This window comes from Sprattus sprattus, assembly GCF_963457725.1.
Source record: "Sprattus sprattus genome assembly, chromosome: 9".
Classification (NCBI taxonomy): Eukaryota; Metazoa; Chordata; class Actinopteri; order Clupeiformes; family Clupeidae; genus Sprattus; species Sprattus sprattus.
Genome location: NC_137928.1, coordinates 30,567,635 through 30,594,188, shown reverse-complemented (window position 1 = coordinate 30,594,188; position 26,554 = coordinate 30,567,635). Strand labels below are relative to the sequence as shown.

At 44.8% G+C, this 26,554-nt stretch overlaps 1 protein-coding gene across 1 annotated transcript in view; it reads right to left on the bottom strand.

Annotated features, from left to right (window-relative positions):
- Positions 1–17,566, bottom strand: part of slc8a2b (solute carrier family 8 member 2b) — a gene marked incomplete at both ends in the record, with an annotated part of 44,127 nt that extends 26,561 nt beyond the window's left edge. The window contains 6 exons of the mRNA XM_080845278.1: positions 5,080–5,456; positions 8,694–9,155; positions 11,980–12,315; positions 12,773–13,000; positions 15,396–15,533; positions 17,219–17,566. Coding sequence (XP_080701404.1) covers positions 5,080–5,456; positions 8,694–9,155; positions 11,980–12,315; positions 12,773–13,000; positions 15,396–15,533; positions 17,219–17,566 — 1,889 coding nt within the window. The remainder of the gene's footprint in view (positions 1–5,079; positions 5,457–8,693; positions 9,156–11,979; positions 12,316–12,772; positions 13,001–15,395; positions 15,534–17,218) is intronic.
- Positions 17,567–26,554: the final 8,988 nt, after the last annotated feature.

The following is a 26,554-nucleotide window of genomic DNA, read 5'->3' as shown; positions in this document are numbered from 1 at the left end:
TGATACTGTTGCCTTTATTGTGATGGATGCCTGCCTGTCTAGGGAAGGGGGGGGGGGGTCACCTTTCTTCCATTTTATTTTTGTATCCCTGCAAACCTATGATCTCCTCAACGAAAAAGGGTGGGGCAGTGGGGTGAAAAGTTTACAACCGTGTATTTTCATTTGCGTTGTCTTTACTATCTGTATGTTGTAAACCAAAAATCAATAAATACAATGTCCAAAAAAACATTGTATAAAACATTGTAAAAAAATGATGTATTTGACTAAAAGTAGGCCTCTAGTTTGGTCCCTCTGACTGCTATATTATTATATATGATGTCATTAGATGAATACTGCAGCCTCATTGCATTAGTAAGTTACAGTTTAAGCTGCTGGAGCAGGAGCTGGTTTGAACTATAACTACACACCAGATATGTCTGATTTTAGTTTTTGGACTTTTTCTGTAATGTTTGATTTTCAGGGAGATATTGGATAATTCGAACATTTATCGAAATGAAATCATGTGAGAAAAAAAAATGACTATTTGGTGGACCTGTTAACAACGGGTTGGAAACCACTGTGCTGCATAAAGCTTACATAAACGCTTAAAAAAGCTTGTTATGTTATCCATTGTGTAAAACTTTCCAAAGCTGTGAAATAAACATAGTGGAATAGAAAGTACAATATTTCCCTCTGAAATGTTGTGGAGTGAAGGATATAGTAGTAGCATCAAACAGGATATCACTCAAGAAAAGTACAGATGTCTTAAAACGTGTACAAAGCGACTTGAGTAAATGTGCTTAGTTACTTTCCACCTCTTCACATGACCATACACACCTCTACACCCTCCAGCGTCCTTCACTATACACACATGTATACTGTACACCCATGCGTACTAAGGAGAGGTTTGTGTCTGTGTGTTTGTGCGGAGCTCAGGGACGACCTGGTCCTCTTTGGGAATAATTTCAGTCGCCACAGCAACAGCACAAACAGCCAGGAGCCCCAGAAGGCTGATGCCACCTCACAATGGATCCACTCCTGCTGGGGGCCAGCTCAAAGCACAGCCTCTCCACATCACTTACCCATCTGAGGCACACACACAACACAACTTAAACAAACTCTCTGTCCACTGGCCTTTCATCCAGCCAAGAGGAGATGTGTCCCAAAGGTTTTCCACATGTGAGAAAAACCCACCTGTTAATGAGCCAACACGGCATCTACAACAACCAGAATGAGCAGAAGAAGGAGAGTAGAAGGACTAAGGCACTAACTGTACAAGAACTAGGCCCTGCCAATGTAAAGCAATAACAACACTTACAATGCAGAGCTTTTCAATTTCATGTTTCATTGTTATAGCCTGGGAAGAGGCCATTTACTTTGCCACACAACACCTAACCCAAACACTGAGTCCATTATTCAAGCCTTTGACTAAATCTGCACAAAGCTATAACAGCTAGCTCGTCTGACTCCTTGATGAGGTCACACATGGTCTCTGATGCTGAAAAGGCTTCTCCAAAGCTAAATACTCTTGTTGCCCTGATGTCAAAGATCCACTTGAGGTAGAGAGATGTGGGGCTGAGCCAGAGAGCAGAGGAATGTGAGGCTGTACTCAGTAATGGAGCTCTACTTCTTTAATGATCAGGCCCACACACTGCAGGGTGGAACATTGTGCCTAGCCTCAGAGAAAAGCAATGCAAATGGGCAAATGAATTTACAAGGTGCAACAAGACTCAGCATTTACACTACAATTACAGAGCAATTAGAAACCTGACCTTCTCTGTCTGCCTTAACCCCAGAGGCCAGTCTCTCTCTCTCTCTCTCTCTCTCTCTCTCTCTCTCTCTCTTTCTCCCTCTCCCCTCGCTTCTGTTCTGTTCTGTGTTGCTATCAACACACTGGGACTCCAAAGAGTTTGGCCTCCATAAATAATGCATTGAGTTGCAGAAGGAGAGAGTCACAGTGTCTGCTTGTGTCTGCTCCTCCTGACAGTCTTTCCAGGAAAGAGTAAAGACTAACGACGCCTTAGTGATTAACATAATGCTCTGACTTCCCTCCCCCGCTCTTCTTTCCACACTCAACTCACTCAGTAGGCCCGAATACATGTGTCAATTTAACCCACCCAAATCGCGTTTAAGCCGGTAAAAGCTCGCAATTCGCTTATAATTGCCTCATGTAGCTCACGCCTAGACATGAATCTGTATGGCTTCCCCGTCACCAGTGTCATGCAATCATGCATCACTTACCCCCGACAGCGTCCTGTGAGCAGAGTTCTCGTCCAGTTTAGGTCAAACCGAAAGTAGTCCGGCAGGTTTGCTAGACCCAGCAAAATAAAACGTTTCTCTTCCCAAAACATTATGTGTTCAAAAGAGTGATATATTTGCATCCCAAAAACATGGTAGTGGAAAAAGTCACACCTCGTTATCACTTGGCCCTATTTTCAGTACGCTACTGCAACCTCACAGCTAGAGTCTACCTGTTTGATTCTCGAAAGTTGATTCGCGAAAGTTTGATTCACCAAAGTTGCCTGAGAGAAACGTCCGTCACAGGAAAACAATGCTTTATGTCAATTTTATCAAATGTTGTCTCAGTTTTCATCGTTTTCCTGTGATGGACGTTTCTCTCAGGCAACTTTGGTGAATCAAACTTTCGCGAATCAACTTTCGCGATTGTATCAACGTGCTGCATTTCACTTAACATGTCAGTCATCTAATTTGTGGGCTAATTCTCCGCCTCATAAAAGCACGTCTTACCCAGGAAGCTCATTTCCATTGAGTCTAAAAAAAAGGTTGATATGGCAGCCGTTATAAGAGCAAGGCGAAGAAAAAAGACAGAGACAGCGCACAGAAATAATTTTCAGGTTAATCAGCCACGCAATACTTCAATTACTGGACCAGATCAGAGACGACATCGAACCCTCCACCCGGCGATCACATTCCATTCCATCAGTTGTTAAACTCCTGGCAACATTTGCAAATATTGGCCTATATCTCAGCCTTCACTCAGCCAAATATTCACCCAGGTACTCGACGCATTTCTACGGCGCACTCAATATACATTTCCCCACTACGATAGCTGAAATTAAACTTTCCGAACGTAATTGGAGCCATTGATTGCACCCACATGCAAACAGTCCCACCTTCAATCCACGAACACATTTACCACAGATATTCAATGAATGTCAATGATAATCACATCATTAATACCACAGATATTCAATGAATGTCCAGGTCATATGTGATGCCAACATGACCATTACTAACGTGGTAGCCAAATACCCTGGATCTGTCCATGACAGTTTTATCTTCCGGAATAGTGCTTCCATGATTGAGCAACAGTGATTTTGGAGAGGCCTGGCTACTTGGTAAATGTATTTGTTTCAGTGGGGATATATTGTAGTGAACCCATGTCCCTTGTAGAACTTATTAATCTCGCCATGTACACATCTATATTGTTATAATAGACAGTTAATGCATTAATGCCACCAAAAGCATATTCTTTATAATCGTGTTCTTTTAAACATCTCGCTGTAGGTGATGGCGGGCAGAACAACAATAAAACCGCGTGCACATTGAATCAGGTTCAGTGATTGAGCGATGTGAACCAATATATCTATCTCCTCTTCGCTGAACCTTAGTTTTTTCTTCCTCGAATCTCCATGGTGGCAGTAACTTGCAGGCAATTTCTCCCGTCTTTTAACGGTGCGCTAAATAATGATTGCCTAGCGCGGATCTGGTTTGATAAATACCACGGAAAATGCGGAAAAACCCTGTGCGTTAATGTGCGCCTGGCAAGGGCGCAGATTAAGCTGCAGTCGCAATGTTGGTAAATCAGGCCCTAAAGATCGGAGTAAGCACAGAGTGCCCAGCACGGATCTGGTTTGATAAATACCACGGAAAATACGGAAAAACAACGTGTGGTAATGTGCGCCTTGGTAAAGGCGCAGATTAAGCTGTGGTCGCATTGTTAGTAATCAGTCCCAGAGTGTTGACTGCACAATCGGGAGTTAGCTGTTAGCTGTTAGTTGTCTCTTATAATTTGCAACCAACCATTTATAGCTTACCATTAATTCCGCCGATCTAAATCTTTTGGTATACAATTAAATAGTTTATTTCGCGACTGGTGTCGCATCCATCAGCACAACATATGCCGGGCATTTTTAACTTCCTGTGGGTTTTGACCGACTATGTCTATGTTGTGACTGATGCTCAGCTTGAAAATACGTTTGAGTGCTCATGCATTTCATTGCTTGGAAGCTCGCGCATTAATGTATCAACTATCACATTTGCTGCACTGGTCAGAATTCAGTAAAAGACAGAGAAAACACATTGTTGAAACACATACGACACATACGTTTTCTTTCCGTCTGAGAGTGGTTATTCAAAGAAAATGTTAAGAACTATCTACTGATAGAAAGAAGGGAACTAATGCCTGTGCACGATGCGGATCCACGTTATTGTTGTTAGTAAACAAACAAGGTGTGAGCACATCTCCGTCGTCTTTGCGCATGCCCAAGGCAAGGTAACCGGTTCAAATTTCGCTCCATGTATACACGAAACGACAAGAGCAGTTTCCCTTAAAAATCTTCACACCTACTCGTGAAGACGACCCGATAAATTGGGTGGGTTAAATTGACACATGTACACGGGCCTATTGTCTCCCACTTACGTAAGTTCAAGGTCTCCTCACCCCACCTCAATCAAAATATCTCTTGCTCTCTCAAACACTCACATTCTCAGTCAGTGAGTCTTTCCCTCATTACATATCAAATGAACCTCACACTCCTCCATGTATTCACACACCCATTTCAACTTATCCTCTCTCTGTCAGTGTATATCTCACCTTCAACAAAATGATTTTCATTCAATCCCACCTCTCTTTCTACCAACACAGCACTTTTGTCACCAATGCTCTGGGTCTGTGGAGTTTTCTGTTTACTCTCTGCACCTCCATCAAAATAAGTGTGCACTTCTTACATTCCCTGCCTCTACTGCAAGCATAATCCCTCTAAAACCCTAGCTTTCATGAAGTCACTCTCTGGTACACTATATCTTTCTATCTTTGACACTATCTCTCTCACTCATTCTGCTTATTGTTTTTCTTACGTGGTCTGATCGTTGACAAACTCCAGTTCTCCTCTCACGTCCTCATAGTCCACACCGTCACCCTTGGCACTTCCTGCTTCTGAGTGATAGGGCAGGATGACGGTCCCACGGGCACCAGAGTTCCGCACCACCGTGATCTCCATGGTGCCCACACTCTCGCTCACGCGCAGCAGGCGGTCACCAAAGGTGAAGATGCCGGCATGGTCATCATCCAGGATGGTCACCGTGGCGACCAGAGGCTCCACCAGTCGTCCCTTTGGTGCAGCGCCAACCTCGTCACTCTCGAACATGCCCTCTGCATCCCCTACCCGCAGGTTCAGCAGACGGACGAAGAAGTGTTCGTCCTCCTCAAAGATGTCATCATCAATAATGCCAACCTGAGGGAGAGAGAAGAGAGGGGAGGACATGAGAGAAGCGGAGAGAAGAGGAAAGAAGGGGGGAGCAGAGAAGAGTAGAGTAGAATAGTGGGGAGCGCAGAAGATGAGAGGAACAAAGAGGAGAGGAGAGGAAAAGAGAGGAGAGTTGGAAGGATTGGAGGACGGGAATAGAGAGACCATGAGTGAAGAGGAGAGGACAGTTTAAAAGTAAAGAGTGGAAGAGAAGAAAAAGATGGACAAAATGGGGCAGTAAACGACAAAAGATGTGTCCCTGGAAAAGCCCTTAGACAATCTTCCCAACAAAAATGAAACAACAGCAAAAAGAAAATCATATTACTTTTTTAAAAATACAACCAAATTCAAAAGTAAATTACAATGTGACACAAATTTAGACTTAGATCTCAGAATGGCACAATATCTACTACTTATAAAAAAGCAAGATGTGGAAGAGACTCACTCAGTACAGACTCAGTGAAAAAAGTTTCCAAATCAGACATGGCTGCAGCAGGAAGAAGGGCTATGGTAATTTTGTTCATCTGTTACACAGTCATGCTAATGAAGTTTATTTAAAAACAATTATCTCAGTACAATGATGAGTTGGTCCTTGGTTTAAAAAATAGGACATTTTAACCTTTGCTAATCTGCCATATCTTCCTGTTATGTCCTTTTATTAAAGAGTTATAGACCATAGCCAGTTATAGCTTTCTAACTCAGTACTGGACGGTTCGGCTGATAATTGTCCTTAGTAAAAGTTTGGTCCCAAAAAGACCTAAAAATAGGGCTCAGGTTGAAAAAGCCGAATGTTTGCCTGTAAGATGGTTCTCTAAACTACAGATAGCTAGGATAGTTAAAAAAAAACTATGAGCAGTGGCTGTGTACGTAACTAACTACCGGGCGGAAAAAATGCATGTCTAGGCGTCACCCAAGTATTAACACCAGGGCTGCAAAAATCGTACAAAATAAATGTATAACCGCGTTTATTAGGCAGGAAATGACAGTATTTCATCCACACCTGAGGCTGTTTACAAGGGACAACTGTCTGAAGTAAATATAGCCTTTTATGCCAGTTCATCTATTTTTCTCTTCTTTTCTCTCTCAATCCCTTTGCCCATTAGGACAACATCGCATTTGCTGCTTCACAAGGCAAACATAGTGGCACACACTGCCTACTGCCAATACAGTTTAGTAACAGCCCAGAGTTGCAGAATCATATAATCCATCATGGTCCTGCTCTGCACAGTACTACATCTGAAATCCTGCAGAAAGGGTGCATCACGTACTGCCAAAGGTGTCAAATCATGATAGATGTGAACTTTACCGTTACCCTGGCTTTATGTAAGAATCCATTCAAGAGTTCATCTAAGAGACTATAGCTCCACAGTTTTTTGGGGGAACATGGCTTCTTCTACCTGCAGCTAACTTAGCACCCCCCCCCCAACACATACAGACAGTGACAATTCATTTCTATTTTTTTAAATTGATGTTCACCAAGCAACAATTTCAACCTCCAAAAGGTGGCCTTGATGTCTTCTTTAGTTTGCCTGTGGCTCTCACAGCTGCTGCCCATTGTTGGGTTCACGGAGTGATAAGGTCATTTGTTCAGTTCTACTTTTTCTCTGAGCAGAAGTTTTTGCTCGATAGTTTGACATTTCTGCAGGGCTGTACATTAACAAGACATTGAGCCTCATTCTCGAAAGCAGTTGAGAAGAATTTAAGAAGGAATTTCTGCTGAACTCCACCCCAGGTGGATTTTTTTAACACATTTGGCATTCATGAAAGTTTTCTCATCTGGGATTTGTTCTGAACTTCAGAAGAGTCCCAGAACGCGAAATAGCAGTTGTAAATGTGCCAGAGATTCTCAAATGCGATTCCTCAAAATAACACAAGATGCCCCACTCGCTCCGTGTTAAAAGTGTTTAGGGATTTTTTTCACATTTATAGTCATGATTCTACGAGGCATCGTGATGTACTAAAATAAATAAAAGGGTTACACGAACACTTCAAATGTAAGTGAATAAATAAATTAGCGCTTAACTCAATCATGCTGATATAGCCATTGTGAATGGACACATCTACGTTCTGCAACAGTACCTCCACCTCTGCACCGGTGAAGTAAGATCTGCGTTTACTCAACTGGTGCTCGCTTTCCACTTTGACATGACTCCCTTACAAGTTGCTTTCATGTAGATTTGGTTGATTCCAACTGCACGTCACTACGGTTGCGTGCCCTTATAAGGATGCTGTGCACAGGAGGGGGCCTAGGTTTCCGGGGCAACTGCCTGTCTGCCCTCCTCAACTCAAGTTGCCCCTCTGAAGGAACCTTTTTTTAAATAGTATAAAGGCTGTAGAATTTCATGTAGGCCTATCGCGGAATATGTGCGCGGGGGGAGGGGGCGTGGCGGCAGCGGTTACTGATCGACACATCGGCTGTAGACACATCGGATGTCCAATCCAGTCTCATTCATTGTAAATGAATAGTGGCTATACAGACTAATTAACATAATTAACATAACTGTAAATATAACTTTAAAACATCTAAAACTGGGCTTAAAAACTGGGTATGTAGTAAAAATTCTGTCTACAGTGTACTGTACTGACACAACTTTTTAGGTATTAAGTTACCTGGTAACTGTTTCAAAAAGACTATCTAGATTTAGTAAAATTGGGTACTGATTTTATCTGGTGGTGGAACATGAGAAACTTATTCATTATTTGCAATAGATGTTGTCATTGAATGCAAAATGTAAACAATGAAAAATAATCCACAGTTTTGTCCACATTTCATTTTGGAAGAATGGGAAGTGTTTCGAAAAAGCGAATTCTGCACTGAAACAAACCATTTGTAAAATCAGTACGGTGCTTCTGTCTTGCCTACTGCTTTGTGCTCTTTTTCTTTTCCCCACATTGTTCTTGTGCTGGTTCCATGGTCTCATAGCAATGCCCCCTGATACACTCCTACTGTGCTCTTATTTACTCTCCTTCCTCTCTTTCAAAAGCACTATGCTCTTATTTACTCTCATACCCCTCTTTCAAAAGCAGTTGTTCTCTCCCGCCCCTCTTGTTATGTCTTCCACTATCCCCTAAGGTCTGTTCTAGTTTCCTCATGTTTACACACCAGTATGTTTTTCCATTCTCTCCTTTCACTACTCATCCCTGCCCTCTTCTTTTTGTCTCTCCATCTCTTTTCCATCTCATCATTCAGAATGTTTGACCTGCTTCCCTCCCTCCCTCTCTCACCTTGATCTCCTTCCGGGTATCTCCTGGTTTGAACACCACCGATCCCTCGGCGTATTCGTAGTCCGAGCCAGCGTTGGCTGAGCCATCCTCAGTGCGGTAGTCCACGTAGAAGGTGTTTTCCCCAGCGCCGCCCAGGCACACCACCACCAGCGTCAGCACGCCGCAGTTCTCCATGCACTGGTAGTGGGCGCTCTCAAAAGCCAGGCGGCTGCAGCTGGCCAGATCCGCCTCCTCGGCCGTGCCGTCGTCAACCTCATCGGCAGCGGCGTTTCGTTTGGCGTTGTCGGCGGCGTGCTTCTTCAGCACGTTGCCGGCGCCGATCATCATGCGCGTGGCTTGGACGCGGTAGAATGCCCGGCTCTTCTGCTGGTGCAGCATAGCGTAGTAGTTGGCCAGCTCCACCAGCTGATCCAGCTCCTTATCTGGGTACTTCTGCTTCAGGTCCTTCAGAATACGGATGACCTGAGGGGGGGGAGGTAGAGGTCAGAAGAAAGAAAGTACTGCACTATGACATGACAAGGCACCCCCCAGAGAGGAACCTCAAACAGAAAGGGCTGATGGCTAGGATAAATGATAAATGATTAATGATATGAATCTCCCTTGTAGACGAGAACCTCCTCTCCATGTGACAGGGGCTGTGGCTGGATGTGGGAACATGGGAGAGGATACCAATTCACTGCAAATATACTTAACAGTATTTTTTCCTTAGCATAATGCATTTCTTTTGAGCACAAGCTTCAAAAACTAAAATGTCTATCTCACATTGAACTCTACTACCTGTTGACATTTGACAGCACTTTTAGTGGCTTTAAAATTAAATTGTGTGACATTGTCCAAATTTGTTTGCAAACTGAGTCTGTAGTCTCTGGAAAGTCAATAGAACAAACTAAGGTTTTTACTGGATATTGTGTTATTGTATGTTTACTGAATATAGATATACGTATAAACACACTGCAAATAGCTTTGATAAAGCATCTGATTAGTTTAGATAATATCTCCAGCATGATGAAGACTGTCCTGCCAAGAGCAGAGAAAAGTCCTTTGAGGCTAATTTACACTTATACATACATTTCAAAAAGATTTGGACCCAGATGTGGTAGTCTGGAATTAATAGTTGTTTACAGAATCTTCTGTATTCAAGTCTCTCCTGGCACTAGATCGACACAGTATTTTCATCAATATCAATCAATATCACACTCTGTGTTTTCATGACAATACATTCATGGAACATCTCTCTGTATTGTACATTCATCTCTGGCTGCCCATGTCATTGACATATAGTGTTCAACAGGGGCACTAGTCATGGGGTCATGGACCTCTGAAATGGGTTTGACCCAACCCTGCCTGCCTCCTCCTCTTGTCTAGTTTATCCTAACCCTGCCTGCCTCCTCCTCTTGTCTAGTTTATCCTAACCCTGCCTGCCTCCTCCTCTTGTCTAGTTTATCCTAACCCTGCCTGCCTCCTCCTCTTGTCTAGTTTATCCTAACCCTGCCTGCCTCCTCCTCTTGTCTAGTTTATCCTAACCCTGACTGCCTCCTCCTCTTGTCTAGTTTATCCTAACCCTGCCTGCCTCCTCCTCTTGTCTAGTTTATCCTAACCCTGCCTGCCTCCTCCTCTTGTCTAGTTTATCCTAACCCTGACTGCCTCCTCCTCTTGTCTAGTTTATCCTAACCCTGCCTGCCTCCTCCTCTTGTCTAGTTTGTCCCTGTGTTTCCTACAGGCAGGGTGCAGGTGCAGTCTGTGTGCTCTCAATAATCGCTTCCTGGTTTGAGGCTTTACAAGGCCCTATAGCCCCGATTGAGTTCCTCACCTCAAGCATCTTTCGGATTTTCTTTTGCTTTTATAGCGCCACCCTGTTTTCCAAACTAAAGTGAATGTACTATTACTTAATGTGCCTTGAGCCAGGCATTTGGAAGAGACTAAAGTAAGGAGAACAGGCAGGGAGAAAGAGGATGGGTTTGAAAACATTCATAGACAAGGAGAGTCTGATAAGCTGATATACTAATATAACATTATTATAACCAATATAACAAATACTAAATAACATTTAAACAACTAATAAAACGTATACTAATATAACAGTGCTATAACTAATATTACATATACTAGTATAACCGTGGTATATCTAATGTAACATATACTAATATAACAGTGGTATTATAACATATATTAATATAACATTATCACTTATATAACATAGACTAATGTAACAGTGGTATACGATAGTTTCCCAGATTTCATTGGGCATCTGTGTTTTTGGATGCCAATTTCCAAAGCCAGCCTCTCACATGTTTATAGCTGATTTCTTAATTTCACACAGGGTGTTGCATGGCAACGGTGAGGGAACTTTAAATGATGTATGCATTATCTACACATACTGTGAGGGAACTTTAAATGATGTATGCATTATCTACACATACTGAGAGGGAACTTTAAATGATGTATGCATTATCTACACATACTGAGGGGGAACTTTAAATGATGTATGCATTATCTACACATACTGTGAGGGAACTTTAAATGATGTATGCATTATCTACACATACTGTGAGGGAACTTTAAATGATGTATGCATTATCTACACATACTGAGAGGGAACTTTAAATGATGTATGCATTATCTACACATACTGAGAGGGAACTTTAAATGATGTATGCATTATCTACACATACTGAGAGGGAACTTTAAATGATGTATGCATTATCTACACATACTGAGAGGGAACTTTAAATGATGTATGCATTATCTACACATACTGAGAGGGACCTTTAAATGATGTATGCATTATCTACACACACTGTGAGGGAACTTGAATGATGTATGCATTATCTACACATACTGTGAGGGAACTTTAAATGATGTATGCATTATCTACACATACTGAGAGGGAACTTTAAATGATGTATGCATTATCTACACATACTGAGAGGGAACTTTAAATGATGTATGCATTATCTACACATACTGAGAGGGAACTTTAAATGATGTATGCATTATCTACACATACTGAGAGGGAACTTTAAATGATGTATGCATTATCTACACATACTGAGAGGGAACTTTAAATGATGTATGCATTATCTTCAAACACTGTGAGGGAACTTTAAATGATGTATGCATTATCTACACATACTGAGAGGGAACTTTAAATGATGTATGCATTATCTTCACACACTGTGAGGGAACTTTAAATTATGCATGCATTTAAACACACACTGTGAGGGAACTATAAATTATGTATGCATTATCATTTTTTTGTGTGTGTGTGTGTCTTTGCACTCCCCACCTCCTTGCGGCTCTCGTCTAGCTCCTTGGTGCTCTCCAAGTTGACGGTGGTGCTGTTGGAGTTGGGCAGGGTGGTGCCTGTGGTGTTGTTGGTGCCCTCCTGGCAGTTCTCAGCCGGCCCCACAGCGCCCCCATGGGGAGGGAACTTGCCATCCATGATCATGCCCTCCATGCCCTTGGGGGTCAGCTCTCCCTCCGTCTCCACCACGATGCCGTGCCGCTTGTCTGCCCGGTAACGCTTGGACATGTACTTGTAGAAGAGGAGACGACGGTCGGCAACCCAGGCAAGGATCACACACACAGGGAAGTAGAGGAGGGTGACAAGGGCCTCCCACACCTGCAGACACACACACAGAGAGTTCAATGAGACCCATGCTGATGCTTACTCATTTACACTCCATGTCTTTCCATACTCCACAGCTGCACACCAGAAGGAGGCCCAATCAACAGAGGACAGGAACTAATAGTCTGCTGAAGACAGCTAAAGCACCATACATCACTTCCACAAGAGCTCCACTAGGAGCACTGCCATAGCCAGTACAGAAAATGTATCATGGTTACAGCCATAAAGTGTACAATATCTTGCTTACACATACACATGCAGTCAGGCACAATATCAACTTCCAACAACAAACACTTGAGCTCACAAATAAAGACGTGAACACATAAATATAAGCACTCTCTCAGCTCTACTTTACACACTCTCTCTCACACACACACACACACACACACACACACACACACACACACACACTCACACTCACTCACACACACACACACACACATAGACCCACCTCAACGACTCCTGGTGAGATGACGGACAGGATGAGGTAGAGCCAGATGTAGGCAAAGATACTCCAGAAAGCGGTGATGAAGAAGACGCGCAGGTGCTTGATCTTGCGCGACTCCCCGCCCGGGATGACCCACACGCAGATGGCGATGATCACAAACATGTTGAAGGCTGCGCTGCCAACGATGGTGCTCGGGCCCAGCTCTCCCGACTCAAAGCCATGACCACACACCTGCCAAGGGCAACCCACACAGAGCACACGGCCACATTAATGTTCCACACATCTAAACCCTGACAGTCAGATCCAGTCATTAATGTTCCACACATCTGGACCCTGATGTTGAGATCCAGTCATTAATGTTCCACACATCTGGACCCTGATGTTGAGATCCAGTCATTAATGTTCCACACATCTGGACCCTGATGTTGAGATCCAGTCATTAATGTTCCACACATCTGGACCCTGATGTTGAGATCCAGTCATTAATGTTCCACACATCTGGACCCTGATGTTGAGATCCAGTGGCAAGCACTGGCAAGTTGGCTAAGTTTGAGGGTCTGCCACGCCCACACCTTCCGACTAATGAGAAAATCTTATATAACTTTTAGTCGCCCATGGCTGAAGAGTAACCTGACCACATTTCAAGGCGTTCCCATTAAATCTGTCGGAGGAGTTCGATCAGATGCTAGGTGTGCAAACACCGTCAAAACGCATCTTCCACTCAAAATGGCCGACTTCCTGTGGACCTGCCACCATGGCGTCAAGAGACTTTTTGGTGCGTCCAAGCATGATGAAGACGTGTACCGAATTTCGGCAAGCTACGCCAAAATAACCCCAATGCGAATGGTTTTTTGCAATGTTCTAGGGGGCGCTACAGAGCCATTTTGCTCCATCCATGGACAAAAACTCTACCAAAGATGGACAGTTACGACTTGATGTCCCTGGCAAATTTGGTAATTTTTCGAGCACTTTGACATATATGCGATTAAAACACCTCATTTTTGCTTTTTAATTTTTATCTAGGTGGCGCTATACATGTAATGACTGGTTATGGTATGGGTTGACATGGCCCCTTAACACAAACATACAAGAACAATTTCGCCCTCCAAGACCCTACGGTTCTCGGGATATTCGAAGAAAACTGTGTAGCGCCACCTACAGGCCAGTTGGTGTATAACCATGTAAATCAATTTATTGCATGCCCCCCCCCCCCCGTGAATGGAATTCCACGAAACTTAACGTGCAGTCAGAAGGTGTCATAATGATCCCACACCTCCGATTTCGTGCAGTTCTGTGTCAACTTACAATCAAAATGTTTTACAGCACTCCATTTTTGCTTTTTCATTTGTAACAAGGTGGCGCTATACATGAAATAAGTGGTAGTGGAATGGTTGACGTGGCCTCTTAAGACCAACATACAAAAAAAATGTGGTCCTCCTAGGCCCTACGGTTTTCGACTTATTCACAGAAAACTGAATCGCCCCACCCTCTTTAAAAGGGGTCCAGTGTGACGGGGGTGCAACGGATCAAAAATCAATGGTTCCACGCTAATCTAGTGGGGCTACATGCCCACCAAATTTCGTGCACCCCGGTGTTTCAGTGTCCCGGGAATCGTTGACAGAAAATCGGCAGGCAGAAAAAAGAAGAAAAAAAACTCTATGTCGCGCGGCGGTCATAATAAGCTCTTGAACAGAGAAGAGTTAATAACACTGATAATAAGCTCTGCTCCCTGTCTCAATGTCAGATGAGGGCTGTGGGGCCACATTAGAACACCATCTGTGTCATGACAGCAGAGCCGCCGCCGCTGCACTGGCAGGACCAGGATGAGGCTGACACCTGTCATCATACGCTAATGAGTCACCATGGCAGCCACACAGGATGGCACAGTGTGTGAGGGGAACATCACCAAGCAAGAGATGGAGGAGAGAGAGAGAGAGAGAGAGAGAGAGAGAGAGACTAAGTGACCACTATCTTGCCATAGAAAAAGGCAGACAAAGAAAATCCTGGCTGCCAAGAGAGCAACGAATATGTGGTCACTGCGTAACAGGTGAGGTCGAGACAGAGGTGCACTTTCTTCTTCACTGTGAGAAATTCAATAATATAAGGAAGTCATACTTTGACAGGTTTACGAGCCTAATCCCAGGCTTCCAAAATCTAGAGGAACGGGAAAAGATGTCAGTCTTGCTTGGACAGCAGGGACAGACAGCGGGTCTTGCTGCCAAATTTGTCTGTGAATGCCATAGGGCAAGGGACGGTGATTGTGGTCTGTGAAGCTCTACACACACACACACACACACACACACACACACACACAAGCACACACACACCCCCACAGTCACACACACACACACACACAATCACACACACACACGGTCACACACACGCACACACACACACACACACACACACTTTTGTCTGTTGATATGTGTAGATTTATGTCTGTGCTATGCTTTGGCAATGCAAACTATATTTGTCATGCCAATAAAGCTCATTTGAATTTGAATTTGAATTTGAATTTGAGAGAGAGTGGAGAGAGAGAGAGAGAGTAGAAGAGATGGAGAGAGAGAGAGAGAGAGAGTGGAGGGGAATAGAAAGTAAAAGGTGAGGCAGACGGTTGACCTCTCACCTCGATGACAGACAGCAGTATCTCCGGGGCTGAGGAGCCCAGAGCCATGAGTGTGAGGTTGGAGACCGTCTCGTTCCAGATGCGCACCGTGGCCACTGATGTCTCTCCGTTGGGCATGGTGATGGTCACCTCCTTCTCCTGCACACCAGGAACAAACAGAGTGTCGCTCGTTCGTCAGCTGTCATGCCTGCTCACGTAACCCCACACAAGGCTTAACTAAATCTAGCGTCTGTGGGTGGAGAAATGTCCCTGTATCGAAAGCAGAGAACTGCTGCTGAATAGCACTATTTAGCTGCCAGACCTGCCATTTACACAAGGAATAAAACTGTCTAATGTGTTCTCCAGCGCCTGTGTAGGAAGAAAGAGGTGCAAACAGCAGGGATTCAATTAAAGCCTTGAAGCACACCCCACTCCCCAGCAGGTACAGTGGAGCAGCAGCCCATTTCATTTCTTTCCAGAAGCCTGACTACTACCCTGCAGGGCTACGCTGAGACATTTGTGTTGCTTTATGTAGTGTCTCAGTCATTCATGCCAACATATTTATATAAACAAACACAATGGCTTCTCAAGCACCTTCACTACCATGTGAGCTGTTTGAGGTTTGTACGTCTAAAGATCTAAAACAATCTGTATCATACATGTTGACCTTGGGACAGGAGAATGAGCCTTCTATGCCTGCTCAATCTATGCTTCTTTATATGAGAACAAATCCTCTGTGCTCCTGGATAAAATGCATGAAGCAAAAATGTAGTTGTATATGTAGAACACGGGTGGGGTACACATGAGGTCATTGATGTACTTGATATGTAGAACAGGGCAGCCAATTTTAACAGAATATTACTTATGGATTTGATTTTGAACTACATTTTGCACTGTCAGCAGTGTTATAGGCGGGGAGGTTCATTATTTAGCTTAACAAAAGCTCAAAAGCACAATCCTCAATATCACAATCTCACATTATCAGATTCTTCATTTAAACCACCTCAAGATGTGTAGATGTCTTTTTGTCTATGTTTATTACATTAGTATTCTGCAGGCAAGACAACTGTTTTTTTTTTTTTTTCAGGCCCACTCTAAAGTACCTGATTAGAGTGAAAACACCATTCATAATATCAACAGTAAATCATTCCTCACAGATCTTAAGTGGTGAGCCACATATTAGACATGTGGGACCCAGCTGGCAGAGGCCAGACCCACCTCTACACATTTAATAAGACTATTGGTCTGAAATAAAATATCAGCCTGGTGTTCAGTGCACTCGCGCCTCACCCATGATCCCCCTTGTGTCTTTCTGTCCCCCTTACTGTAAATGACATCACACAGTTTAACTCAAAACCACTGTCAAATCAAAGCAGTAAGGACATGGGCCCTTCTCTTTTTTACAAGTTTTACTCAATTAATGTGAAGTGACTCAGACCACCCCTTATTCCCGAGTCATGGCCCAAGACACACCTGTGAAGTGACTCTGACCACCCCTTATTCCCGAGTCATGGCCCAAGACACACCTGTGAAGGGACTCTGACCACCCCTTATTCCCGAGTCATGGCCCAAGACACACCTGTGAAGGGACTCTGACCACCCCTTATTCCCGAGTCATGGCCCAAGACACACCTGTGAAGTGACTCTGACCACCCCTTATTCCCGAGTCATGGCCCAAGACACACCTGTGAAGTGACTCTGACCACCCCTTATTCCCGAGTCATGGCCCAAGACACACCTGTGAAGTGACTCTGACCACCCCTTATTCCCGAGTCATGGCCCAAGACACACCTGTGAAGTGACTCTGACCACCCCTTATTCCCGAGTCATGGCCCAAGACACACCTGTGAAGTGATGACCTCAATGGAAGCCATGAAGCGGTCTGCGATGATGGAGACGCCCAAGAAAATGTACATGAGGGAGACAAAGTAGACCACGGCGCGCGCAATCTTGTCTCCGAGGCCAGGGTTGAGGGGCTTCCACTGAGGGAGGAGGATGCCGGGATTGCACTTGACCACCTTCAAGCACTTGTCCGTGATGTTGGAGTAGGAGGTGGTGTAAGCGGAGGGAGAGAAGCTGGGAGAGGACTCCTCTGTTCTGCGTTGGGACTCAGGGGAACAGAGGGGGGGCAGGGAGGAGAGGAGCACGAGCAGGAGGAGCAGGAGTGGAGGGGGGGAGACTGAGAGAGCCATGACTGCGCTCCTGGAGGAGGGCTGAGATGGAATGACGGGGGTGAGGGTGGGGGTGGGGGTGGGGGTGAGGGCAGAGACCTGGCCAGGCAGGGAGGCGTCACAGAGATCACCTGGGGGAGGAGAACAGAAACAAATATCAGTACAGCATTACCTTTGCACCCAAACAACTGAAAACAGTCATTTTGCTGCTGTGGACAGAAAACAATAGCCACATAGTCTCTGTGAGTATGGCCTGCCATTCTGCTCAGTGACAGTGAAAGTAAAAGCAAAGTGGCCTAGGAGAGAAAGTAGAAGATGTGTGTCTATGTGTCTATAGCAACTGTGACAATAACAGCCTGTTGTTGCTCTTCTGCTCCTGGATTAACCGCCCACATTCAACATACACATACTGTACATCTGAAACCAGACACAATATGGCCCCCCACATTCAACATACACATACTGTACATCTGAAACCAGACACAATATGGCCACCCGCATTAAACATGCACATACTGATACGTATGAGTGTGATTGTGTTACTGTATGTGTATGTGAGTGTGTATGAGTGTGATTGTGTGACTGTATGTGAGTGTGTGTGTGCATATGTGTGTGTGTGCCCATGTGAGTGTGTTCTCATGTGTGTGTGTGTGTGTGTGTGTATGTGTGCATATGTGTGTGTGTGCCCATGTAAGTGTGTGTACCCATGTGAGTGTGTGCATATGTGTGTGTTTGTGTGTGCCCATGTGTGGGGATGCCTGTGCCAGTGTATTGAGTGAATCACTGCCAGTTTATGAGATTAGCATGTCCGCGGGAGGAGAGGAGCCCTGTCCCCGTTCCCGTCTCTGTCCCTGTAGAGTGAGGACACCTGTAGTCTTCCGTGCCTCCCCCCCTGCCTACCCCAACACCCCTGCTGTTGTCAGTGTTACTCGGTGCTTCCTGGAGCCTGGAAACTCTCTGTCTTAATATGCTTCTTCCTGCTCTGGCCTTTTGGGACTGTGGGCCAACACACGCTTCGCACGCGCTCCAAAAACAAACACGGGGCAGGTGAGTTAGCTCTCTGTTGCTCTCTGCTAGTCGAGGAACAGGTTTGTGTTGCATGCAAAGGGCCGCCTGAAGTTGCCTTGACAAAAATGTGATCAGTGAGGTTCACCAAAGGCCAGACAGATTAGCCCCCCCTTAGTTTTAGATTAATATTGATTATGATGGTAATATAAGGGAATATGAGGGAATGTAGGGAGAATAATCTGCAGTTTAACAGTGTAGTATGTCTCCATCAAACAGTGTAGCAGGTATTCATCAAACAGTGTAGCATGTTTTCATCAAACAGTGTAGCAGGTATTCATCAAACAGTGTAGCATGTTTTCATCAAACAGGCGTGGTGGCATCACACAACGATTGGCTGTTCTCAGGATTCTTTACATCTATTAATGAAACTGCCCAACACACCATAAACACCACCTTGTTTCATCAAAGCTTGTTCAATTAACTATTGACACTCTCTTCCATTACTGTGTGATCATGCATTCACTTCCTCTCTTCTCCTCTCCTCTCTTGAGCCATGGTGCGGCTTCTTCCATCTCTCGCCTTCTCAAACCATCTCCAGCTGTGGCATAAAACACTCTTAAATCTGTCTTTTGAGTGCTGCAGTATGTTTATTGTAAAGATGGATTGATTTTTGATGTTTGGCTGATGGTGTATTCTCCACACTCTGTCTGGCTCAGCTCAGTTCTCGATTGGGGAATGGTTGGACCTCTGACTAGGCTTTGGATAGAATACAAAGCAGGAGGTGGAATTGTGGGTAAAGTAGGGGCGCCCAAACCAAGACAGTTTGGTGTGGGGGCAATCTGTTTGGTTTTGTTTGCAGTCATTTGCAGGATAGGGCATACTGGCTGTCGTGGACTAGATTGGGTTAGAGTGTGTGGTGGAAAGAGAATAGACAGGAAGAAGGCAAACAGAATGGAAAGCTGTGAGGAAAGGAGAGAGTTAAAATGGAAACAGAAAAGTTCAAAAGCACTTTAGAGTTGTGATAACGCCAAAGGATGGTGGCAAGCATAGGGAATAGCGGTGTGACAGAGGAACCCAGACAGAAAGAGAGAAATGGGGCGAGAGAAAGAAGAAGAGGACGAGAGAGGGGAGCCCCGTTTAGAGAGAGCTCATAGATATGCAGTGCACGGCCAGGGCGTTTCCATGGCGACGCAGGGGAATGGAGAAGAGAAGCAGAGAGAGAGAGAGAAAGAGACAGAGAGAAAACAGAGGGACAGTGAGATCTAGGAAGAACATTCAATCATCAAATGAGAGACTTGACAAATCACCATTGCCCAAACAGTACACACATGCACATACAAACGTAAACATGGCCAGGAATGCAACGGCATACACTGACACAAACACCAATGCAGTGGGCCTGGCGAGTATTTAGCTGTGTCAGCAAAGCTCACACACCTCATCCAGCCTCAACTGACCACAGCTCTGCCCCACACAAACAGGAACCCCCAATCAACTCAAATCAACACACCCAAGCTGAGGGAAGCACATCCGAAACATCCGTTTGGCTGTGAGGGTAAAGGGTGGTTTTACACACACACAAACACACACACACACACACACACACACACACACACACACTCCATCAGCTCAGCCTGACCGCAGACGGATGAATGGATCTGGAGCTGTGATCACTGTCAGTGGACAAGTTACTTGCCTGGTCTCACTTCAGATTGTTTGTCAACAAGTTTTGACTGAGGTCAGCACCTGCTTTGTGCAGATTCCTTGGTGTAGTAGTGTTCTCTGCAGGATGTAGCATACCCATCCAAGGATGAAACTACCCAACCCTAACCCTAACCCTTACCCTAAAGACAACAAGAAAACTCTCATAGATTTAGTGGAATTTGATATCATATAATAGGCCTAGATGGTACCATTTGCAATTTTATAAAGGCATGAAAAACAGCAGAACATCAATATAATCAGCAATGCAGCAAATATTTGCAGCACTCCAATCATGATGAGGAAATAAGCACGTGCACTCTCCTTTCTCCCTGCACTCCAATCATGATGAGGAAATAAGCACGTGCACTCTCTTTTCTCCGTGCACTCCAATCATGATGAGGAAATAAGCACGTGCACTCTCCTTTCTCCGTCCACTGCCACTCCAACGGACTGCTTTTACTGGGGAAGCCTTGTCATGCCCACCCGCATGAGTGCAATTTCACAATCAACAACACGTGGATGGAAGAGTGACCCACAGCCAAAATTCATGATAATACAAAAATACAAAGAGGTTCCCTGCCCCATCTGCTTTCACCAAACACAAAAACAAATCCCTTTTCAGAAAAGTCTAACCCGCATCTGAGCCCTTGGCTAGTCACCTCTGTCTCTCTCCTGCTCCAAAAGCACAAGAGAGAGGAAGTGTCATCTAAAAAGCATCAAAGGCTTGGCAGCAGGACATACAGTAAGTGCCGTGTTTTCATTCCTGAGGGGACACAGCGACTATCCTGTGTCTTTTCAGATTACCCCATGGTGCAAATGCCACCATCCTAAATGTCACCCAGCCTTCCGTCCACCGGAGGTCAGATTAGAAATGATGGCCAGTCCTCTAATCAGCCCCGACCCTGGAGGGCACTGCATTCTATCTGATTAGAGACGTGTCTGCTCTCTTCCAGCCTAACCCAGCTTGGATTTGCAAGACATTTTGATCTTGCTCTTTTTGTGCACCGCACTAATGTTGCCATCAGTTCAAATGTGCCATTGCAATCAAGAATTTAGAGTGATTGTGACTTTTGTGTCAGTCAAGCAGTCACTCTGAATAGTAAATAGAATAGTACAAGACCTTAAGGGTGTGTGTAGCTTTTATTTCACTGTATTTGTGTAGAAGTGTATGTTTTCCCGAAAGTGTACAAGTTGCAGGCACTCCTGCATATATTTGACTGTATTTGTGAGTGTATGTGTATATGTATGTGTGTGGCAGCCTCTGTAGCTGATGCTAACATCTTTCCTGGGACAGACCAATCACAATTGAAAACAACTATCAATGGCGTCAGCAAAAAAAAAGAGTTGGTTCAATTGAGCCTTTCTAACAAACAGACAGCTGATTATTTGACTTATGTGACGCACTGCTAGTTTAGTTTAGTTTAGTTTAGTTTAATTGTGAGGGTTTTTGATGATTGCACCAGGCTGAGCCTGACTGCAGACTTGAGTGGAGTTCAGGGGACTGCTGAGCCTGTTTCCTCTCCGCTGGCAGTGGCAGAGCCAGGGATGATGTCAGATGACCCTGGTCAGGCAGGTGCTAACTGAGATTCAGCCGCTCTGCTGCCAGTAAGCCACAGGACCAGAGCCTGTGGGCGGGAGGGTGCGGCCCTCGCCGTGGTGACTCTCTTCCTCCAGGTGCCCACACCGATCTGCTGAGGTGAACACGCCACTTCCTCTAAACACAGGCTGTCATAGTGCTCCCCCACACTACTACTGCAAGCCAAGCCATGAAGAAGAAAAGCAAAGAGATCAAAAGATTGTTCAGTATGATAACAGACAGATACACAGCTAGATAAACAGAGAGTATTGAAGAGGAGTGAGATGAGTGGACAGAAGAGGGGGTGGGGGGGTAAGTGAGAAGAGAACAAAGGAGGTGGGGCTGGTGACTGTGCTTCATGTGTGGCCCCTGGTAGGGGTTCATGTGTGGCCCCTGATAGGGGTTCATGTGTGGCCCCTGATAGGGGTTCATGTGTGGCCCCTGGTAGGGGTTCATGTGGAGGGGTGTCTGTCAAACATCATAAGAGAACATTAATTTACTTTTTCATGATAAAGCCTCAGCATATTGTGATTGTCTATCAGTGTTCATGCAGTGGAAACAGCTGTAGCAGAGCACAGACACATTGAGTAGTAACAGCAGTATCAGAGCACAGATATTTTGACGGCAGCACATTCTAAATGCAGGGCCATTCGCTTTCTTCTTGTATTCCAAGTAAATGCACCAATCAGGTGATTGTGTGGAAACGCTGTGACTGACCCAGTCTGCTGTTCTGTTGTTGTCAGGCAGATGCTCCATCTCAAAGAGAAGACAAGGGGAGGAGAGGAGGCAGGGGGAGTGGGGGGAGAGAGAGGAGAGGGAGAGAGATATTGTCTCGGGAATTTAGTGTGTATTTCTTACAGAAATACACACACACACACACACACACACACACACACAAACACAAACAAGCACACATGCAAGCCAACAAGCCAACCCCCAGATGAACGTCCCAGCCACCTGGAGCAGGGTTGATTAAACTGATCATAGAGAATCAACAAACACTATTCCTTCTTATATTCTGTTACTGCTGAAGAAAAATAACACGACACAATCCATCTGCAGTTCTGAATAAAATAGATTACCAGTGTGTGTGTGTGTGTGTGAGCGAGAGAGACAGACAGAGAGCTTAAATAGAGATAAATTGCACTTTTGCAATTGTTGGGGGTAACCTAGTAGGATACCGTGGTGTGTAAGTGAAAGTAAATGAGTGTGTGTGTGTGTGTGTGTGTGTGTGTGTGTGTGTGTGTGTGTGTGTGTGTGTGTGTGTGTGTGTGTGTGTGAGTGTGTGTGTGTGTGTGTGTCTGTGGTGAAGGGGTCGCCAGCTTGAGGTCAGCATCCTAGTGGGCGGTGTAATGAGAACAGCCTCACAGCGGCCCATGGGGAGATGTAACTAGTGGTGTGGATCCTCACAGCCCAGCAGCAGACCAGCGACCAATGGCAGCAGGCATGGTCCGATTAATAAAAGAAAGAGGGATGAGATGGCGAAGGGGATGAAGGAAGGAGGAGAAGAAGATACAGTGGAAAGAATGAAGTGATACGGTAAAATGCGGACAGAGGTTGAGGAAGGCATATGGCGATAGAGAGAGAGAGGGGGGGGGGAGAGAGAGAGAGAGAGAGAGAGAGAGAGAGACAGACAGATTAATCATCAAAAGGATACCCCACACTACCTTGCCAAAGACCAAAGTTCTACCAATCAATCAGATTACTGTAAAGTAAGCTTTAAGTGGCCGTACAGCGCTGTGCTCACACACTTACTTCCTTTTCCACTGAACAGCTGAGAGCTCTGGAATGTTGCACACAGACACTATTTTCCACCTGTGGAATAATCCACCACCGTTTGTGCAACACACCCTGAAGTCTGCTATGATTCAGATATTTAACTGTAGGCATAATACGTACGTATTTAAAAGAGAGTGTGCAAACATACCTGATGACTGCCTTCTGTTGGACCATTATGGTTATACTCTAACAGGACCAATGTCTTCCACAGCTTAGTTGTGCATTGAATTGAACTGCATGTTACACTGGGTGCCCTCTAGCCTGACGTTGTCATACTCATAATTCTAGTCAGAATATGAGTCTGATACTCCTCCATTGGGCTGTGATTATGGCGCGTGTTTCAATCGAACCAGGAAAAAATAGACCTACCACCAATCAGAGCAACGTAGTATGACTATAACGTAGCTGATAAATTAAACTTTTACCGAATCCCGTAGGAATGACGGCAAAAACATATTTTCGATTGACAAATGCCTTTCTCCACGTTTCTCTGTCCCTCTTTCAAAATGAATGCGCTGTCGATGTCTTCTTAAACAGACTCGATGGCAATATCTACGCATTTCTTTCAGCTCTCCAGCGGCAGCCATGTTTGTTGAAAACTAATTCAATTTCACTAATTCAATCTCATTGTTGACGTGGTTGATTACGTTGCTGTTGATCATCTGTCCATCATTGTATAAAGCCCACCCTGACTATTTGATTGGTCAGATCAGCTTCTGATCTGGCATAATTCCTCCTTACCGGAGCAATGCCAGACCGAACTTCCCGACCTCAAGTGTTGTAGGCGGGAAGTTCGGTCTGGTACCCAGGCTGGGTGCCATCCATGCTGCTGTTGGAGTCTGTATAATATTGTGTTGACTGTAGTATCTACTGGGTGAGTCTCCCTCCTCACTTCACAGAGTATGTCAATCCCACCATGCATTACTGTAATCTATTATATCAGAACAGATTGGACTTCTCAACAGTTCTAACAAACGTATACACATATACACACACACACATACACACAGGTGCCCTTGCACACAACACAGGTACACAAAACAGATACACACACACCTGCATCATCCAAGGCAGTTCCTACATTTTGCACATGAATGGTAGTGTACTTCCTAGCAGTCACGGCATCTGTCATTAAGTGGTAAAGGGAATCACCAAACTCTCTGCCGCACAGAGCTGGCTTCATCTTAAAAGCCCTGGTGCTTAAGGGCTGTAATCAACTCTCAAGCAGCTGCCTGAGGAGATGCTGAGCTCAGGAGATCCCGCTCTCACACCCCTCTCAGCCACTTTCACTTACATGGTCCGCAGAGGCCGGGTCAGGGAGGGCGAGCGAGCAGAGGAGCAGAATGAAGGGGATTGAGAGGTTCACCTCCCTCAGAATCTACCACACTGTCTATGTATAGCAGTCAATTATTCAAAGTAGTCCAAGGCACCTTTTGATTGACATATATTATATATAACAGGAACAATGTCTTACAATGGGTCTGGCTAACTCAGACTGGCTAAGGTAAACTGCTGGTAACAGCTGTAACAGCTGGTTGGCCACATTAGCCAGCGCACTAGCCATGGAAATATCCAGTGGGTGACCTTCAGCTTAGAAGCACTGAGCTGAAGCAACTAACTGGGCTTTACAGCCAGACTTTCAGAGGTTCTTACTGAGGTTCTTACTAAGGTTCCTACTGTTTCCAACACAGAACATGGAGTAAGGGCATCAAGCTGGTGATACGTCTTTGTGTACACATTGGATTGATGGGATTTATGCACTGAAAAATCCCACTAAAGATGCCTAAAAAAAGATTCATAGAATTACTGAATAAGTCCAAATGTAATACCTAAAAATATGCTTAATTAAAGTTATACTATTAAGCTATTAATTATCTGCCATTCTACTATTACCTGCCAAGACATAGCGCCATGGAATGAGAACACAGTAGGGCTGCTGTCCATTCAAGTCCACAACCACACATGCCACTCATGTTGATAACTGAGGCTTTTTATGGGGTTTAATGGGAGGTCAATCATGGGATGAGACTTTTAGCAGGAGGCCAATCTGGTTGTCAAGGTGACTGATTGGCTCCAAACACCAGCAGACACTAGCAGTGATTTCTGCCCTCTCACAATGCTAGAAGTAGACTTTAATATGTGTTTGCCCCCATTAACTTCACGATGCCCCTTAATGCCCCAGGCTTACTAAACCTGCACACAGGCACATGATGGTGGAATGTGAAATAACTCTGGGGAGGTTCCTTAATAAGACCAGCGCTCTTTTCAGAAACATTTACCACTTGGCTAATGGAACACAATCTTTGAAACAAACAGGCTCGATAGATTATGGGCCCAAAGATAACATACTCCTAATGACGCCCCCCAAAAATGAGCTGATCACCTGTCAAGGATGAGGTAACAGCTCTTTTTGAACCAGCTCAACAATTGCCAGTTATTCCTTTGCAGTCCCTTTCTTATTCCCTTCTTTATGAACAGCAGCACCCTGTATTGGCAGAGGTACTGCACACTATTAATCACTGTTATCAACATGCCATTTGAATCTGGTGTCAGCTCTGGGAGACTTACAGAGCAGAAATCACAGATGAGATCCATGTCTCATGTTCTTGGAGAACAGCAGCATCTGTCTTTGTCTTTCTCTCTCCCTGTGTCTGTCAGTGTCTTTCACAAATAAGAGAAAACCACTTTGCCAAAACGTCATACCAGCGGCAGATCCATGGAAGCTGAATGCCTACATCTTGACCTCTGAACCCGAGCTGGTTGTTATGAGATGGCTGTTTCAGGAGAGGCTCTTTACATGAGTGGGATGGGTGGGCTTGGTGTCTGTTGGGGACACACAGTCCCTTTCATGTGCCATATGCTGGGCCTCTCCTAGCCTCAGCTCTTCCAGCTAACATGCCCAGGCTGCCCAGGCTCTTACAGGGGAAACAGGTGGGTCTGTC